Genomic DNA, 19,032 nt, shown 5'->3' with positions numbered 1-19,032 from the left:
AGATCGTTTATGTAGACAATGAACATTACCAGTGCAAGAACTGAACCCTGTGGTACTCCATTCGTGACATTCCTCCAATCCGATACCTTGCCTCTGATTACGGCCCTCACTTTTATGTCAGTTAGGAAATTTTTCATTCATGTTAGAAGCTTACCTGTCACCCCTCCAATATGTTCCAGTTTCCAGAACAACCTCTTATGGGGAACTCTGTCGAAAGCCTTTTTTAGGTGCAGATAGATGCAGTCAACTCAACCATCTCTTTCCTGTAAAATCTCTGTGGCTCAATCATAAAAACTGAGTAAGTCTGAATTTCGATCTTCCAGATCGAAAACCATACTGTCTGTCATATATTACATCTTTTTCTCCACGTGTTCTACCCATTTAGTTTTAATTATTTTTTCTAATATTTTGACTATTACACTTGTCAATGATACAGGTCTATAATTAAGGGGTCTTCCCTGCTTCCACTTTTGTAGATTGGAACTACGTTAGCTATTTCCACACATCAGCTACAACTACTGTAAACAGGGATACCTGAAAAATCAGTTGAAGTTGAATGCTGAGCTCAGGTGCACATTCTCTCAGAACCCATGGTGAAACTCCATCTGGACCAACTGCTTTGTTCTTACTTAGCTCCTTGAGCATTTTTTCCACTTCCTCTCTAGACACCTCTATGTGCTCTGTGTTGTTCTTATTGTTATTATTATTCTTATTGTGTCTGGTTCCCTGAAGATTTAATTTTGTACAGACACACTTTGGAACTTTTCGTTTAATGTTTCACACATTTCCTTTTCATTTTCTCTGAATCTATTTCCTATTTTCAACCTCTGAATATTATCCTTTACCTGCAATTTGTTGTTTATGAACTTGTAGAATAGACCTGGTTCTGTTTTTCATTTGTCTGCAATCCCTCTTTCAAAATGTTTTTCTGCCTCTTTCCTCACTGTCATGTAGTTGTTTCTCGTATCTTTGTATCGCTGGTATGTTTGGGGGTTTGGCCTCTTCCTGTATTGATTCCATTTTTGTGTCTTTTGGTCTCTGGCCCTCTCGCAATTTTTATTTAAACCAATCCTGTTTCCTAGTTCTGCATCTCTGTTTTGGTATAAATGTTTTTGCTCCTTTATCATATATTTCACGAAACGACATACATCTCATTCACTTCCTTCCCTAGCAACAAGTCTGTCCAATTATATTCACTAAAAATTTTTCTAAGGTTGCCATAATGTCCTCTCCTGAAGTCAGGTTTTTCAACAACTTCAACCTCCTTATTTTCTTCCAGATTATAACACATTGCATACTTTATTTCCAAAAAGACATGGTCACTTTTACCCAAGGGAGGACGGCACTGAATGTCAAATATCTCTTCCTCCTTCCTGGTAAATATCAAATCTAGCATGGAGGGACCGTCCCCTTCCCTCATCCTCGTAGCTTGTTTAACATGTTGATACAAGAATGTTTCCAGGATGAGGAAATGAGGATGTGTGTGTGTGTGTGTGTACTCACTTAGTTGTGTTTGCGGGGGTTGAGCTCTGGCTCTTTGGTCCCGCCTCTCAACTGTCAATCAACTGGTGTACAGATTCCTGAGCCTATTGGGCTTTATCATATCTATACTGTATTTGAAAATGTGTATGGAGTCTGCCTCCACCACAACACTACTTAATGCATTCCATTTGTTAACTACCCTGACACTGAAAAAATTCTTTCTAACATCTCTGTGGCTCATCTGGGTACTAAGTTTCCACCTGTGTCCCCTTGTTCGTGTTCCACCTGTGCTAAAGAGTTTGTCTTTGTCCACCCTGTCAATTCCCCTGAGAATTTTGTAGGTGGTTATCATGTCTCCCCTTACTCTTCTGTTTTCCAGGGTTGTGAGGTTCAGCTCCCTTAGCCTTTCCTTGTAACTCATTCCTCTCAGTTCCAGGACCAGTCTGGTGGCATACCTCTGAATCTTCTCTAACTTTGTCTTATGTTTAACTAGGTATGGACTCCAGTCTTGAGCTGCATACTGCAGGATTGGTCTTACATAAGTGGTATACAGGGTCCTGAACGATTCCTAACACAAGTTTCTAAAGGCAGTTCTAGTATTGGCCAGTCTACCCAAGTGTAGTTTCAGGATGAGAGCTATGCTTGTGGTGTCTTGTCTTCCAAATACTTTTTTGTCATATAACTCTTTGCATCTACTGACGGCTTTGGCCTCCAACACCTTGATTAACTTGTTCCAACTGTCTACCAGTCTGTTTGCAAAAGTTTTTTTTTTGGCAGCTTTGTTTCCTTTGTTTGAACCTGTGTCCTCTTTTTCTTGAAGTTGCCATTTTCTAACATTTTTGTAAATTTTATTGATTCCTGTGACTATTTTGTACATAAAGATCATATCACCTCTTTTTCTTCTACTAGCTTTGGTATATTTAACGCCTTTAACCTCTCCTTGTAGCTCCTTTTTTTTTTAGTTCCAGTTAGTTAAACATGTGCAACTTATTTTAATTGTGCATGTCTTTGCACCTTTTCTACTTTAGTGGTGAGCTTCTTAAGATATGGGCACTATACATCTGCTGCATATTCCAACTTTGGTATCACAAAGGTTGTGAATTATTTTGTAAATATTTTGCTATCCATGTACATTATTTAAAAGCGATTCTAAAGTTGGAAAGTGTAGCATATGCTTCTTGCAAAATGTTCTTGATGTGATTTTCAGGTGACAGTTTTTTTTTATCCATAACCATAACCACCTGTTGATCTCTTTCTTTAAAGCTTTTTCATGTAATTTATAGGTTTTGTGGGGCCTGTTTTCTCCTATTTCACATTCCATGATGTGGCATTTATCCACAGTAAATTCCATCTGCCAAGTGTTGCTGTTGCACTTATTTTGTCCAGGTCTTCTTAAAGGGCATGACAATCATTTAAGTTTCTTATCCTCCCTAGTAGCTTGGCATCATCAGCAAACAAGGTCATATAATTCTGTATTCCTTCTGGTGTGTGTGTGTGTGTGTGTGTGTGTGTGTGTGTGTGTGTGTGTGTGTGTGTGAAAGTGAGTGCACCAGACAAAATTACACAACATGACTGAAGTGCTTCAGTATGTTAATTTTTTCATATCGCATTTTAAATTAATTGTTACCAAATACTGTAACTTCAAAACCTTGTGTTTCAGAACGTAAACTGTTTATTGGTATGCTAAGTAAGAGATACAACGAACAAGATGTGCGTGTAATGTTCTCAAACCATGGAACCATCGAAGAATGTACAGTTCTCAGAGATGCCAGTGGGCAGAGCAAAGGTTGTGCTTTCGTGACTTTTTCTTCTCGCCAGTGTGCCATCAATGCCATTAAAAAGATGCATCACTCCCAAACAATGGAGGTTTGTATTCTTGTAAGAAGTAAATTTAGTTCTAGCTCTTAAATAGTTTTAATTTAATGATCCTTGATAGGAAGATTTAAAAGACTTTAAAATGTAGTAAAGAACAAGAGAAATTGCTTTGCTATATTGTGAAAAGTAGGAATATGATACACTTTAAGGAATACAGTACTGTATTGTGATATTGTACGATTACGTTAAACGTTAATGGGTAAATACATAGAGTAATCACACTAACATGACTATGCTCATGTTAGTGTGCATCCTATGTTTACATAGGATGCAGTCACATAGTGTGACTGCATCACACCATGTTGTGGGTGGAACACCCACCACATAGGTTTGAACCCTCATCACTGCTCCTACGGATTTTCTTCCTAATGGGTAAATTATAAAGTATGAATATGGTCAACTTTAAGGTGTATAATGAAGTCTAACTTTCTTTTTTTTTGTGTGTGTGTGTGTGGGGCTTATTCCTCTTATTTATAAAAGTGAGAAATACTGTACAGTATGCTGTACAGTATATGTATGGATGGTACTGAATTTAAATTTGGTGATGCGTGAACAGGTAATTACCTAAGTGTAATTACCTAGGTGTGGTTACAGGATGAGAGTTATGCTTGTGGTGTTCCGTCTTCCCAGTATTCTGTCACGTGACTCTCTGCAACTACTGACTTGTTCCTTCTCACTTAACTTATTCCAACCACTCACATTGCAGGGGAGAACTTTAAATTTTTTTTAGAACCTTTGTTTCCTTAGGACTTCCCTTGACTCTATGACCACTTGTTTGTGAAGTGGTAAGTTTCAAGAATTCCTTTGTCAATTTCTATTACTATTTTGTATGTACTGATCATACTGTCTCTCTTTTCTTTTACTTTTTAGCTTAGCTTTGGCATATTTAACATCTCTCCTCTCCTCATAACGCCTGTTCACTTTCTAGTGTGTGGTTTGGTCAACATATGGTGTAATTACCTAGGTGTAATTTCCTAATTGTAATTACAGGACGAAAGCTACGCTTGTGGTGTCCTGTCTTCCCAGTACTCTTTGCCATATGATGCTTTGAAACTGCATATAGTTTTGGCCTTCACGACTTTCTCATTTAACTTGTTCCCACTGTCTACCACTGTTTGGAAAAAAAGAGCTTTCTAGTATTTTTTTGGCACCTTTGTTTCCTTAGCTTGAATCTATGATCTTTTGTTCTAGAAGCTGCAGTTTTCAAGAAATCCTCATTGTCAGTTTTTTAAATTCCTGTTACTATTGTTTATGATGTGATCATATCTCCTCTTTTTCTTCTATCTTCCAGCTTTGGCAAATCTAACACCTGAAGCCTCTCCTCTTAGCTCTTATTTTTCAGTTTTGGAAGCTATTTAGTAGCATGTCTTTGCACTTTTTCTAGTTGAAATGCATCTTGAGATATGGTCACCATAGAACCACTGCACATTCCCCTTTTAATCTCACAAAAGTCGTGAACACTTTCCTTAATATTTCATTGTCCATGTATTTAAAAGTAATTCAAAAGTTATAAATCTTAAAATAGGTGGTCATAAAAAAGAGGAGGAGGTTCTTGATATACAACACCTATCCTTAATAGGAAAAGTGTTAGGGTCTAGAAATACAATATGCCATAAGGCACAATATTGGTGATACTGTACAGGAGAAAGCATGCAGACGAGACTAGATCTTGAAGGTGTTAACATGCTGTAAACTATGAAATCGTAGTACAGTTAGCTTCATTCTCAACTCACAGTTGGGGATCCTGGGTTCATTTCTGGAATGAAACAGGAATAGTTGGGCAAGTTTTCTTTCAATAAACGTGTGTGTTCATCTGGTAGTACATAAGTACCCAAGAGTTGGGCAACTGTTGTGGGGTTACATCCTAGGAAGAGTCAATAGTTTAGCCTTGGGAGGGGGAAAAGACTGTGATACAAGCCTAAAGTATATATATATATATATATATATATATATATATTTTCTTGGCTTCCTCTCCCTAACAAAATGAATTTAACATAGTACTTTAGTGAAACGGATTGGGATAGAAATATGTAAGGAAAGGCTTTACAATAAATTACATAAATTACATTTATGAAAAATTATAATTACAGAAAAATGAGCTATGGTCATGGTGTCCCATCTTCTTTATATATTTCATCATAACCAGTTTCAAAGACTGTGTAGATTTTGCCATACTGTACCCAACTATTTTCTGAAGTTACGTTTTCATTTGTTACACTTTGCAAGATCATATTTTTTTATCTTTTTCTACACCTGTTTTTCTGTAGGGAGAAAGGTCATTGTTGTATTAATGACACAATTTCCTGCTCTTTACTGTTTTTAGGAAAATTTTCTCATGTCATATTCCCTAGTTTTGGTATATTCAGTAGCTTTAGCCTTTTCTCACAGCTTCTCCTTTTGAGCATTAAGAGCCATTTTGGTGCAGGCCATTGGACCATTCTTTATTTTTTTTAAATTTGAACTTCAGATTAGGAAAAAATCAGCTTTAAATGTAATGAAACGCCAGTTTCTTGGTGAGACCCGGAGGCTCCTTGAAGCTAACCGGGCTGATATGAATGTATTAGACCCTGGCATCAGTCAATGCACATGGAGTTCTAGGACTACTGGGGACCATGAGCCAGAACCTGGCCCCCTCAGAGATGCACAAAGAGCAATGGCCTGTAGAAACTCCATGTGGCTGGAAGTATTCTATGTCTGCCATCGACCAGGTTAGGCACCCAGAAAGGTAAGTGCCCCAAAACAAACCCCTATTCTGGTTAAAATATTGTTACTGAAAGCCGAACTAGTGGACAGAACTCCCCAAATGAAAACGAGCATGACGTCATCACGTCACCGCGCCGCTGTTTGTGCAAACCCCCACCTCCCCGGGAGGGGGAAGGGGGAGCCCCAGACCCCTGCGCAGTCTATCTACTCTGCAGTTCTGATGCTGGATGTCAAAAACCATGAAAAAAATGCCGACCGGAGGGAGGGAGGGATGCAGGGAGCCGGCTCTCGTCCAGAAACTAGCATTTCATTACATTCAACATTGGTTTTCTGGGGGAGCCCCGTCAGCTCCCCGAAGCTACTTACCCAAAGACAAAACAAGTGGGACATACCCTGGAGGTGGTCGGCCCTCTCTGCTCAATGCGAAGTCGAGACAGCTGGCCACAACTGCCGACCCAATGCAACACAAATCTGACTAAGCCCAGGAACGTTGACAAGATAGCGAACGGCCAGGCTCCTGTTCGACCTCCAAAAACTTCATCCCGAATGTCAGCCCAAGACATGTTACCAAAGATGACAACCAGTGCAGCAGACTTATGAATGTCATGGGCATAAGGATAGACTGTAGGCTGGCTGGACTGAATAACACTGCAGACAACCTGGGAGACCCGAACCCTGGAACAGGAAAAAAGGGAAACCGGATCAACCCAAAGTGCATCCCTGGCCCAGGAACCATGGAGCACAGGTAACGGTGGAGAGCCGCAACCGGACACAAGACATGATGTACCCCGGCCTAACCAACCAATCACCAACAACCCAAGGACTCCTCTGGAATGGAGCTGTGTCATTCTTCTCCAGAAAAGATGAAGTCGTCCGCAAACGAGCAAACCTACCACCAGGACCAAAAGATCAGAAAACTCTGCGCCGGAGGTGAGCATGAAGCTCCCTCTACCCGACCCCCAGAGGCCAATGCCAACAGAAAAAGAACCTTGGAAAATCAATCCTTAACTGAAGGGACCAACACAAATCTGGGAGAAGAGAGAAAAGAGAGCACCCGGTCCAACGACCAGGACGGCTCAGGTGGCGCATGAACACGCCGGAAGTGAAACGACTCACAAGACAGCTTGCGGAACGGTGCAGAAGTAACATCAATGCCGAAAGCTAGCTGCAGCGGCTCTGCCAGCACTGCATGATATGAGGCGACAGTATTCGGCATAAGATGATAGTCCTGGAACAACCACAAAAGGAAGGACAAGACAACCCTATCAGTGACAGAAATAATATACGAAGGAATAAAAAAAAATGGAAGAACCGCCAGGAAACTTCATGCTGCCGCTGAGACGAAGCATGTAGGTGGGACACCATCAATGAAGCCACCTGCTCACCATACAAGTGGTAATAGACTCCAGTCCAAAAGACCAGATGCGAAGACTCGAGGAGAAAATCGAACCAGCTACGTAACAGACTGGACCGATCCGCTGAAAGAGGCGAGACTCGGGAAGACCCTCTGGTTCAGACACCAAGCAAGCAGTGCCTGAAACCAAGGCTGGGCCGGCCACCAAGGGGTGAGAAGGACCACTCTCTTGTGTAAGTCCAGATGCAAAGACTCGAGGAGAAGATCAAACCAGCTATGTAACGGACTAGACTGATCCGCTGAAAGAGGCGAGACGCAGGAAGACCCTCGGGTTCAGACACCGAACAAACAGTGCCTGAAACCAAGGCTGGGCCGGCCACCAAAGTGCGAGAAGGACCACTCTTCCATGGTAAGTCTCCAGGCAAACTAGAACCTGGAGCAACAGCGGAACCGGGGGGATAGAGGTACAGGTAACCCCACTTCGACCAGTCCTGCCTGACGGCATTGATCCCGACTGCCTTGCGGTCGGAGAAGGGCGCCACATACAACAGGAGACTCCTCAACCATGCCGACCTGAAGAGATCCACTTTGAGGCTTGTACCTCCGGCAGAGTCAATGGGACAAGTCAGCGTTGACTGTCCATTCCGTGGACAAGGGAATGAACCGTTCTCCAGGACTTTGGACCCCCCCCCCCCCCCCCCCCCCCCCCCCCCCCCCCCGACTATGTATGGCCAGGAGAGCCAAACCCCAAGAACTCGGCAGACAATTCACCCGAAGCGACCAGCCCCAAAGAGCCAAGGACTGCATCAAACCCCCCTCGGTTCAGGCAGTAAACCACTGGGGAGCAGTCCGAATGGAGCCTGATCGTTGACCCGCAAGTGACCTGGCCAAGTCCAGAATGAACCAAAGGTCAGCACAATCCCTTTACAGAACTGAAAACAGGCAGGAACCCCACAGGAGGGGCGAGGTCAGCCGACATAGGAGACGGGAAGCAAAAAATAGCGACACCACATCCCGCAGGATCGGCACGAACAGCTTCAAAAGAGCAAACGATGCACACACCGCCAAGACCAACACACCAGACTCAGGATCAGCCCCAAGCGCCTCCATGTTCTCCTCAAGCCAGTCCAAGGACAGCTCCAGAAGGGAAAAGAACCGCAAGATTTACGCCAACAGGCCATAGGCACGCAAGTCCTCAGTGACTAAGACAGCCGAGAGGGTGGGAACCTGCACGTGAAGGTGCACAACATCTACATTCCGAAGAAGAGCAGAGGCGAACAAACACGCATTGAGGTGCTCAAAGTCGTCGTCCTCCAGTTAAACCTGGATCACCGTAAGAGTCTCGCGCCACTCAAGCGTGCTGGACCGACAAAAGGTATGCCATGCCTCCAACAGGAAAAAGGGGCAGTCCACAAGCTAGGACGACTCTGAAACCTCATAACGAACTCGGTAAGGAAAAGAAGATCCAAACACGAAGAAGAAGAATCCATTATGGAGGCGTAATCTGGGTTGCATAGGAAGTAAGCCTCGATGGCCTCCTGCACCACATGAGGTGGGATGCGGGAGGCCGAAAACCTCTGGAAGGATGGAACTGAAGAACCAAAGGAAGCACAGAACCGAACCTGTGGAGGAATTGACACTTAATCCAACTTGTACGAGGAGGAAGGACAAGAAAACCCCACTCCCTGTAACATCACGCCTCGCTCGGAGGGTACAAAAACCCAAGTGGGGTCCAAACGGGTCCAAGACCCCCAAGTCAACCCGTCGCTTGCCCCGGGAATTTTCCCATGAGGACCCGGGGTCGAGCTGTCCTCCAAGTCCTCTTCCTCAAAAGAAAAGGCAGGAGCAGTCAAAAAAGTAGGAATGAAGGGGGTCCACTGGTCAGACCCAGAAGCTCTGGCTAGAGGAACATGCTCGAATGCTTCTGTCGCCACACTGGAAGGGGCATCCCCCAAAACTGCCCGAGTCTTAACACCAGCTAAACCCTGCCCCAACTCTGAAACCCTCAAATGCTTCGGGGTCGGAAGTTAAGACCAGGACAAACAACAGCAGGGGAAGGACAAGGGGGCGCAGACCGAACCAGAGTCGAAGCTACTAACACCTCCAAGTCTTGGTCCTTATAACCATTAACGGGGTAGTCTCGTGGCATCCAGGGGTATCAACGAACCTAGCGTGCTGCAGCAACCTAAATCAAGCATGCAATGCCGAAGCTGCGTGCACCCAAATATCATGATCAATGGACTGGGTGTATTGGAGTACAAACAAGGAACAAAACTTGCAGGACTCCGGGTCGAAGGTGGTACCGACCCAACAGGCAGCTGGGGAGGCACAAAAGGTGAGTGTCACCCTGAGACAAAGGAACAGAGCAACCTTCAAACTCGCACGAAGCAAGAGGAAACCCAGGGGTCACATCCATTGGACCAAAGAGCCCCTGCGGGGTTTCCCAGGGCCCTTATTCATGTAATCTCACTAAGGGAAGCCCATGCAAGGTACTGCTAACCGGTGCCCAAAGTTACCAATCAAACTGCTAAAGCTTAAACCCCGGGGACGTGTACACTCATGGGGGCCTAGTGGAGGACCACCAAGATATAAATGGGTGTGACCAAAATCAAGGGGCAGACTCCCCCACCAGGCAGGGAAACAAAAACAAAAGAAAAACCCTGCAAGAGGACAACTTGCCCAGGCAGAGCAGAGCCGTACACTATGAGAGGTGAAAACTGGCTGCACAGTACCCTGCGCCCCAACCAGTGATGAAACTACCCCCTACCCAGAGGCAAATAGTGGCCTGAAACATGAATAGTGGCCTAGGGTGCATGAAACACCCTAGCTGACTCCAAGGGCAGTAAATCACCAAGCAGCAAAAGACCATGCGGAGGTAGACCCCAAGGTGACTTGTGAAAGGTGGCCCCAAGCCCCCAAAGGCAGTACTTACAGGGCACCTAGGGAAGGGGACCCTAGGCACATGCATCCCGAGTACTTGTGAAATAACTCCTGGCTCGCACACCACCACAAGACAGTTCCACACCACAAGGCACAGAACCGGAAAAATAGGAGTCAGAGGCGTACGACTTTTCCAGTTCACATCAACCACAGAACTGCAGGGTGGATAGCTGGCTTGGGAGCCTGGGGCTCCCCCTTTCCCTTCCTAGGGAGGTGGGGGTTTGTGCAGACAGCGACACGGTGACGTGGTGACATCATGCTCGTTTGCTCATTTTCATTTGGGGAGTTCTGTCTACTAGTTCGACTTTCGGTAGCAATATTTTAACCAGAATAGGGGCTTGTTTTGGGGCGCTTACCCTTCTGGGTGCCCGACCTAGTTGATGGCAGACATAGAATGCTTCCAACCACACACTGGGATTTCTTGAGGTCATTGCTCCTCGTACCTCTGAAGGGGGACGGGTTCTGGCTCGGTGTTCCCGGTAGGCCCAGAACTCCATGCGCATTAACTGATGTCAGGGTCTAATACATTCATATCAGCTCGGTTAGCTCGGGGAGCCGAAGGGGCTTCCCCCCAGAAATCACCATAAATAAAAACGTGTAGAAAAGAAAAAGAATATATACTTTTGCAGCTATATCCATTTGGTCCATCCATTTGAATGGACCAAACTTCAGAAAATGATTATGTATGCTAAAAATATGGCATGTTTCAGAACTGACTACAATGAAATTTATAAAGATGGAACACAATGAGCATATCTCTATAGTTCCTGTTACTACAATTAGATAATGCTATACACAAGCATGTACACAGATCCTGAACACTTTTTAATAAACTGTTGGGCATGTTTCACTTCACCTGATTCTCCTGTCTGCCTAGCAGTAAAATATGTATCTGAGAGTTAGGCAACTGTTGTGGGTTGCATCCTGGGAAGAATCAGTCATTGGCCTAAGGGGACCTTGGTAATCCTAAATACATTTCTTGTCGCCAACAATTTAAATTATATGCGAATGTTTACACACAAACATTTGTACAGTTGTAACAGAGAACTGTTACCAATGTAACATACGATTATGTTACGTTGTTGAGTAGAGTAGATACGCAGTATTTAGTGGGTTTTAGGTTTACTCGCTATGAAGTATACATGGATAAGGATGAAATTAAGTTATGGTATTTACAGAGTAACAACATCTAAAATTATTTTATGGGATTTTTTCTTTAAAAACTTGCATTATACTGGTAATGCTGAGATAATATTTCTGGACAGGTATCATGCAAATTAGTAATATTTATAAAATTAAATCAACCTCCTGTATGTGCATATGCAGGTCTCTCATTTTCACAATGCACACCTCTCTTGGATTGACTTTTAAATTTGTTTCTTAATGTCAAATTTGTTATTGTTCCTTTTCTTCCTCAGGGTTGTTCTTCTCCGCTCGTAGTGAAATTCGCCGACACTCAAAAGGAAAAGGATGCAAAACGTCTCCATCAAGTGACTCAAAACCTATGGAACGTTGCCTCGGCAAATAACCTTGCAGCACTTGGCCCTCAATACCTCGCTGTGAGTGACATAAGTTGCGGTACCTTCAAATATTTTATGTGAGATAAAACAATGAAGTTTTTAACCATCTTATTTTACTTAAATCTTAACTTTGAGAAAACTTTTTATGTTTTTATTTCTTAATTCTGAATCTAAAATATTTATGAATGACTGAGTGAATGAGTAACCAAAAAGAAAAAAATTGAGCTTTGAATTAATGAGGAAAATTACTTTCTTAATAGGTATATTCGGAAGCTCATAATGATAAGAATTCGCTTTCAATGTAAAGGATTTATGAATGGTTAGGCAGGATGACATTCAGGCTCTGGCATTATGTAGATCTTTTTATACATTACTGCTGGGTAATATAGGGTATTACATAGGCACTATAGAAAAAGTCAGGTCCAGTTACTTATGAGTTGAATATGCTGACCACTACCAGTTTAGCTATTGTTGAATCCGGGAATCAACGTCTCTGGGGTACAATTTCTGATCAGGCCTCCTGGTTTATGGTATGGTCAACCAGGCTCTTGGATGCAGCTGTTTGCAACCTGACATATGAATCACAACCTGATCGATCAGGTATCCTTTGGAGGTGTTTATCAAGTTCTCTTGAACCCAGATTTGCTTTTGTCTACTGCCTCCCAAGCAAGTTACATGGCTGTGTAGAGATATCTAAATAGATCACTCTACTGCTTGAATGACATCCTGCCTGACTTAATGAATCCTGTCTTTGACAACAGATACTTACTTTAGGGAGCATCTGAATGTGATAGCTCGGAGAAAAGACATCGATTGAGAATGTCGGGTAAAAGAGTGTTTTCTGATGAAGATTTTTTTAAATAGAAGAGTTTTATTATAAAATTATATTTGGTATTGCTGTTCAGTAATTAAATAAAACAAGAGCAGAGAGGATACCTATTGATGGTAGTATAATAAGACATGGAGACAGGCAGACAATATGTTAGGGCAAGTGAAGAAAGAACAGTGCACAGATATGCAAATTATCTTTACTTTCTCAAAAAATCTTTCTAGGCAGGATTCTTAGATGTTTCTCTGAGCTTATGGCTTTGATGCTGTGGGTCCATTATTGATGTGCCAATCTCCTGTAATTATCTTTGCCCATCGGGAGTACGTACCATTCTGAAAATTATCTTGCTTATTCAAATTGGCAGAGAGTACATAGGGATCACAGATGAACTCACTATCAAGATGAAACCTCTCACAAAAGTAAAAGTGTGACACAGGACTTGCTCTGAGAAATTTTTGAAATCGTGGATATACCAAACAAAACAATTAACAAATACAGTAATCTTGAGCAGGACAGAACTGATTGGGCACATTTCCTTCCACCTAATTCCTCTTTTTCACTTGGCTGCAAATTTAGGCAACAAAGACATCTAAGTAAATCTGGACCATCCACTGACAAGAGCTTAAACCCCAAGGACTGTGCTTCCTCCAGTACTTTTCTCATTCTCATATAGAAGCGTATTATGCCACAGTTAGTTGAGGCAAACAACACTTGTAGCTTACACCAAAGCTAGGCTAGGAAAAACATGCATGTGAAGCAAAATAAAATTAGAACAAATACAAACACAGGCCTATGCAGGACAGAGTTCTAAAGGGTAGCCACCACTTTGTTGAAACTGAAGCCAGGAAGGCTGATCGAGGCACAAGGAGTTGTGACTATAGTCTCACCAGACACATGGCTGAGGTGGGAACTGGCTGGAGCCCTGGGTTGCTGGGGGCTGCCATCTTGTGGGGGAAGTGTAACTAGTTTGTCAAGTTTTGTTAATGTTCTCTATGCAGTTGTTTGTTTTGGGGCACACTGCTTTTCTGCTGTTTTTTCTTTGGGCACGAGTTGATCTAGTATTCTTAGATTTCCTTTCCTCTATCGAGTGGATCAAAATGTTTGGTCTCTGGTAGATGCTTGTGACTCATAAGAACCTAGTGGGGTACATTAGGTTTGGAGCTGACTTGGTTGGTAGCTCAAAAAAATCACCAGGGAAAGCTCTCCCTGAAAAAAATTATAAACCAGTCACAAGTACACATTCTGACAAAAAATTTGATTGAAGAGTCACCAGGTAATCACTCCAGTGAAACAATGTGTGCAGATCTTAAATATGTGTAAATTAGCTTAGCACCAAGACCTATGTGTGAGAAAGTCCCAATCACATTGTTGACACAGTGCCACAGTGACACAGTGACCCAACTCAAGAGGAATCAGACCACACTGAAAACTTTCAAACAATGGTAAAGAAAATATTACTGGTGACTAGTGGTCAGCAAAATTCAACACCAGTGAAAGGAACTCTAAAACAAAACTGAAGTGAATAATAGGAGTCAAAGACATGCTAAACAACTGGGCATCATGCAGTAAAGCAAATACTAAAGCATGTAATTCCCTACATAGACACAATCTAAAAAAATAACCAGTCAATTGGATCAGTCTCTGTGAAGTTGAGTGCTTTGTGGAATGAACTATATGCACATAATGAGGGTAGCCAGCTTCTCTAACCCTGTTTTAGCTTGTGCTAACACCTGGTGATAGGTGGTGTAGTGAGTACTGTAGTTCAGAACAGTTATTGCCTACCTTGGCAGTTCCAGTGATTACTTTGAAGAGGTGAAGAGTTATTTGTTCTTTGGCATCATAGTGAAGTTTGCCCTTGACATGTTGGTTGAAGTTTGCGTTCCACTGTCTTCCTGCCTCTAGACTAAGAAAGAAAACCCCTGGTAAAGCTACTTGTCCAGGTGGGTCTCATAGCCGACAGAGCCTGGCATCCTGGCAGTGATGTAGTTGGACCCGTGACCATGGCTAGATATGAGCAACTGAGGAGGCCATGCTCTGAAGTTTATGCTCAAATACTGCCCAAAATTATAATGCAATGAAAATTACTTTTCTTGTAAGGAGAAGAATAAGAATTTCTAGGCATCAGTTTAATAAGAAAATTGTTCATTAATAATATTTTCCATGAAATGTGTACTGTGCTGTTTAAGAATATTAAGTCAAAGTTGTCAATTCTAATAATTCGATGAATAACCTCATTATTGCATTTAGTGCCAGCACCTATTATAACCTCTTGTATAAACCCCATTATTTATATACCTGTAGATATAATTTTGTTTAGAATAATGCAATTCCAGTGTTCATCCATTATATAGCGAACTAGAACTCAGAGACTTTTCATCCATCTCAAATATAAATTTGCTCCTAAAGTGGTTTCATAATATTATTTGATTGAGATAATTAAGGATGCTATACCTCCATTAATCTTGATCATTTTTACAAAGTTAGGTATGAGTTTGCAGATTTATACACATTGCCATCTTTTTTTTTTATTTACACAAGAATAGTTGAGTTAGAGGTGATTATTGTTAAGTGTTTCTCTGTCTGCTTGAAGAGAGAGAGAGAGCGCGGAAGAGAGAGCGTTTCCTCTGCTAACAACCTGGTCGCACTTGGGCCTCAGTATCTGGCTGTGAGTGTGATGCTCTTTTGCATTTGTTTTAAATGTTAAAATTTAATGTATTGAGGCCTTGCATGTCACATCATGCAATAACTTGGGTGGGGAATAAAATGACAATTGTGTCTATCTATTATTATGTTTACAGTGTCATGGTGGATAATGAACTGTATTGGGTGTATTAGCATTGAGGATGACAGTTTTACATCACAGCAATAATCAAACTCTGTACAGCAATTTGGACATGGTTAAATCTGGAGCCACCCATGCAGATTATTCACATTTGATGCCTTAGACATAATTTGAGCACAGTATTGTTTGACCCCAGTGCAAGGGGTCTATAGAAGCAAATAGAGCTCTTCTACATTTAATGTTGTGATGCATTGTAGATAGTGTCAGGTGGATATCGCCTCTTTGACTTGTCATACAGTGAGACTAACTCGCCTTATTGGCAGGATGCTGTAAGGCATGAGTTGCTTGTGCTTTTATTAAATTCCTTCAAATTGTTGTCTAACTTGAATTAAACATTACTTGATGTGAATATTTTGTTGAGTAAGGGTATGGAAACATGCTGAGTTACTGTATTTACTTTTTGAAGGTGAACATCCACACTTCTGAGGGGAGCCCCTACGGCTCCCTGGAGCTTATCGGGCTAATGTATGTTATATTAGACCAGGACATTAGCTATGGAGTTCAAACCTACCAGGGACCATGAGCCAGAACCTGGCCCCTTCGGAGAGGTTTCAGGGAGCAATGGCCCTGGAACCCCCCCCCCCTTCCCCTGTGGTTGGGGTTTTCTTTAGCTGCCATCGACCGGGGTTAGGCTCCCCAGAAAGGTAGGCATAAGAAAACAAACCCTACATGTAAGAAACTAACAACAAAAACCGAACAGAGAGGTTGAACTCCCTACATTCCCAAAGGAAACAAGCAAATGTAACACACTACTGCTGCACAGCTCATCCACGCAACCTTCCTCCCCTCCCCAAGAAGGGGGGGGGCAGACCTCACCGCGCCAGCTGCATAGCACTCCAGTTCGAAATCTAATGTCAACCGGGACAGCCGCTTCTCTGGCCTCAGTTTTCTGGGCGGTGTTTGCCTTCGTGGCACTCACTGCCGTGTTTTGTGTTGTGCGGTGGCCAGGTGTTCCTCATCAGTACCGGGGCTGCATGAGCTTAGGGGGGCTTCCTTCCCAAAGCGCCATGCGAGTACTGCCCCTGTGTAACAGGGTTATCTTCCCTGATAACAGGGTTATCTTCCCGTCTGAGCCCCCCCCCTCCCTCTCTTGGGAAGGGGAGGGCTGTGCGGACGAGCAGCGCGACAGTAGTGTGTTACGTTTACTTGCTTGCTTGTTTCCTTGGGATTGTTGGGAGTTCTACCTCTGTTCGGTTTTTGTTGTTAGTTTCTTACCATTCGGGGTTTATTTTGTTATGCCTACCTTTCTGGGTGCCTAACCTCGATCGATGGTAGATAAGGAAAACTCCCAACCACAGAGGGCGGGGGAGGTTTCCAGGGCCATTGCTCCTGAAACCTCTCTGAAGGGGCCAGGTTCTGGCTCATTGTCCCTGGTACATCTGAACTCCATAGCTAGTATCCCGGTCTAATATAACATACATTAGCCCAATAAGCTCCAGGGAGCCTCCAGGGCTCGCCCAGAAAATGACGTTTCATTACATTCAATGCTGGTTTTTTTGGTCATTATACAGTACTGTTTACTGTATACAACTACTGTACTTTTGATGAGTGTAGCAAAATTGTTTTATTAATCACTTTACATTAGTTATGACGCAGTATGCTTTTCCCAGAGAAGACATGTATTTTTTCTTAAATGAAGTTTCCAAACTCCTTATTATGACATTCCTCAGTGTTGTACGATAATCTGTATTACCTTAAGATTTTTTATGATCCCATGTTTTCCTAGACATTTATTGTTCTAGTAACATATAATTAGGTATACATGGCAGTTCTTCAAAATAATGCAATGATTTGATTACAATTATTTAAAACCATTTTTTCCTGGCTAAAAAGAAACTTGATCTTTAGAATTAGCCAAAGCTTAAAGCTATAATTTCAGTATTTTGTTAATACCCTAAATCAGATGTTATCGTACATAAAATTTGCATGAATTAGTAGATGACAACATAAAAATTATGAATAATTTATTAGAATATTAACCCAGGATGGTGTTTTTCTTTTATATGAACTAGCAGTAGAAGCATTGTGAATAATTTGTAAGTAATTATTATTCAAGTGCTGTGCCCTTTTCCACTTTGATTTTTTCTTGTTTGAATTATTTTGTCTTAAATCCTCATATCTAAATCTGAAATTTATATTTGTCATGTATAAATTATTTATACATATACTGTACAGTACAAATTTTTAAATATTTTGGTGATTATGGTGTGTATGTGTTTATGTGTGTAACTTCGTAAGTGTGTGTGTATGTAATTACTTTAAGTGTAGTTACAGGATGAGAGCTAAACTCATGGTGTCCTGTCTTCCCAGTACTCTTTGTCACATAACGCTTTGAAACTACTGACGGTTTTGGTATCCACCTCCTTCTCACTTGTTCCAACCATCTACCATTCTGTGTCATGGTAAACGGAGTGGATAAACTACAACATCCATTTTCTGATGTGGTTTGGTCATCATATCTTTGCCCACATTATTTTGACTCATTGTCTGTCTACCACTCTGTTTGCAAAAGAAGACTTTCTAACATTTATTCAGCTCCTTTTCTGAGGGAAGCCCCTTCAGCTCCCTGGAGCTATCTAGGCTGATATGATTATCCCTAACTTTGGCATCAGTCAATGTGGGTGGAGTTCTAGGCCTACCGGGGACCACAAGCCAGAACCTGGCCCCCTCATAGAGGCACGAGGAGCAATGGCCTATAGAATTGCACAAGTGATTTGGAGAATTCTATGTCTGCCATCAAACAGGTCAGGCACCTAGAAAGGTAAGCATTCCAAAACAAACTCCTAATCTGGTTGAAACTACTACTAAAAGTCAAACGAGTGGACAGAACTCCTTAAAGAAAAACAAGCATGATGTCACTACGTTGCGGCGCTGCCGTCTGCGCAGCTCCCTTCTCCCCCAGGAGGGGAAAGGGGGAGCCCCAGACCCCTCATGCCAGCTACCCACACCTTCAATTCTTGGCTGATGTGATTGAGGCTTGGTCATGTGACTTCAGCTCCTGTTTCTTGTCTCAGTGCTGTGCCTTGTGTTTAGTACTGTCTTCAAAGTTGTGGGAGTAATCTTCACTGGTACTTGGGCTGCATGCACTTAGGGTTCCCTTCCCTAAGTGCTCTGTAAGTACTTCCCTTGGGGCTTGGGGTTATCTTCCGCAAGTCACCTTGGGGTCTACGTCTGTTGGTTCGGGTCACTCGGTGCTCTACCATTCAGCTCCATTCGGACTGTTCTCTGGCAGTTCTTTGCCGGAACCACAGAGTTTCTCTTAGGTGTTTGACCTGTGAGGTTGTTCCCTTAGAGTGGCTTGTTTGCTGGATTCTTGGGGTTTGGCTAACCGTGAGGTTCATGTCCGGGGTGTGTCCTACGTCCTGGCGGACAGCTGTCTCGGTTCATTCCTCTGTTCCTGGATTGGTCAGTCCTCACTGACTTGTTTCGTTGGCTCTGCCGGACGTATGGACTCCTGGCCATGAACATCTTCGAGTCAGCGTGGTCT

At 42.6% G+C, this 19,032-nt stretch overlaps 1 protein-coding gene across 12 annotated transcripts in view; it reads left to right on the top strand.

The window, feature by feature from the left end:
• The window catches only part of LOC123774618 (CUGBP Elav-like family member 1), a gene marked incomplete at its 5' end in the record, with an annotated part of 187,982 nt that overhangs the window by 95,611 nt on the left and 73,339 nt on the right, over nt 1-19,032 (top strand). For 9 of the 12 annotated variants that reach the window (XM_069303908.1, XM_045769101.2, XM_069303906.1 and 6 more), the window contains 3 exon segments: nt 3,143-3,348; nt 11,773-11,913; nt 15,294-15,368. In XM_069303908.1, the coding sequence (XP_069160009.1) occupies nt 3,143-3,348; nt 11,773-11,913; nt 15,294-15,368 (422 nt within the window). 12 annotated transcript variants of the gene reach the window in all.

This window comes from Procambarus clarkii, chromosome 51, assembly GCF_040958095.1.
Source record: "Procambarus clarkii isolate CNS0578487 chromosome 51, FALCON_Pclarkii_2.0, whole genome shotgun sequence".
Classification (NCBI taxonomy): Eukaryota; Metazoa; Arthropoda; class Malacostraca; order Decapoda; family Cambaridae; genus Procambarus; species Procambarus clarkii.
This window is presented reverse-complemented; position numbering and strand designations above follow the sequence as displayed.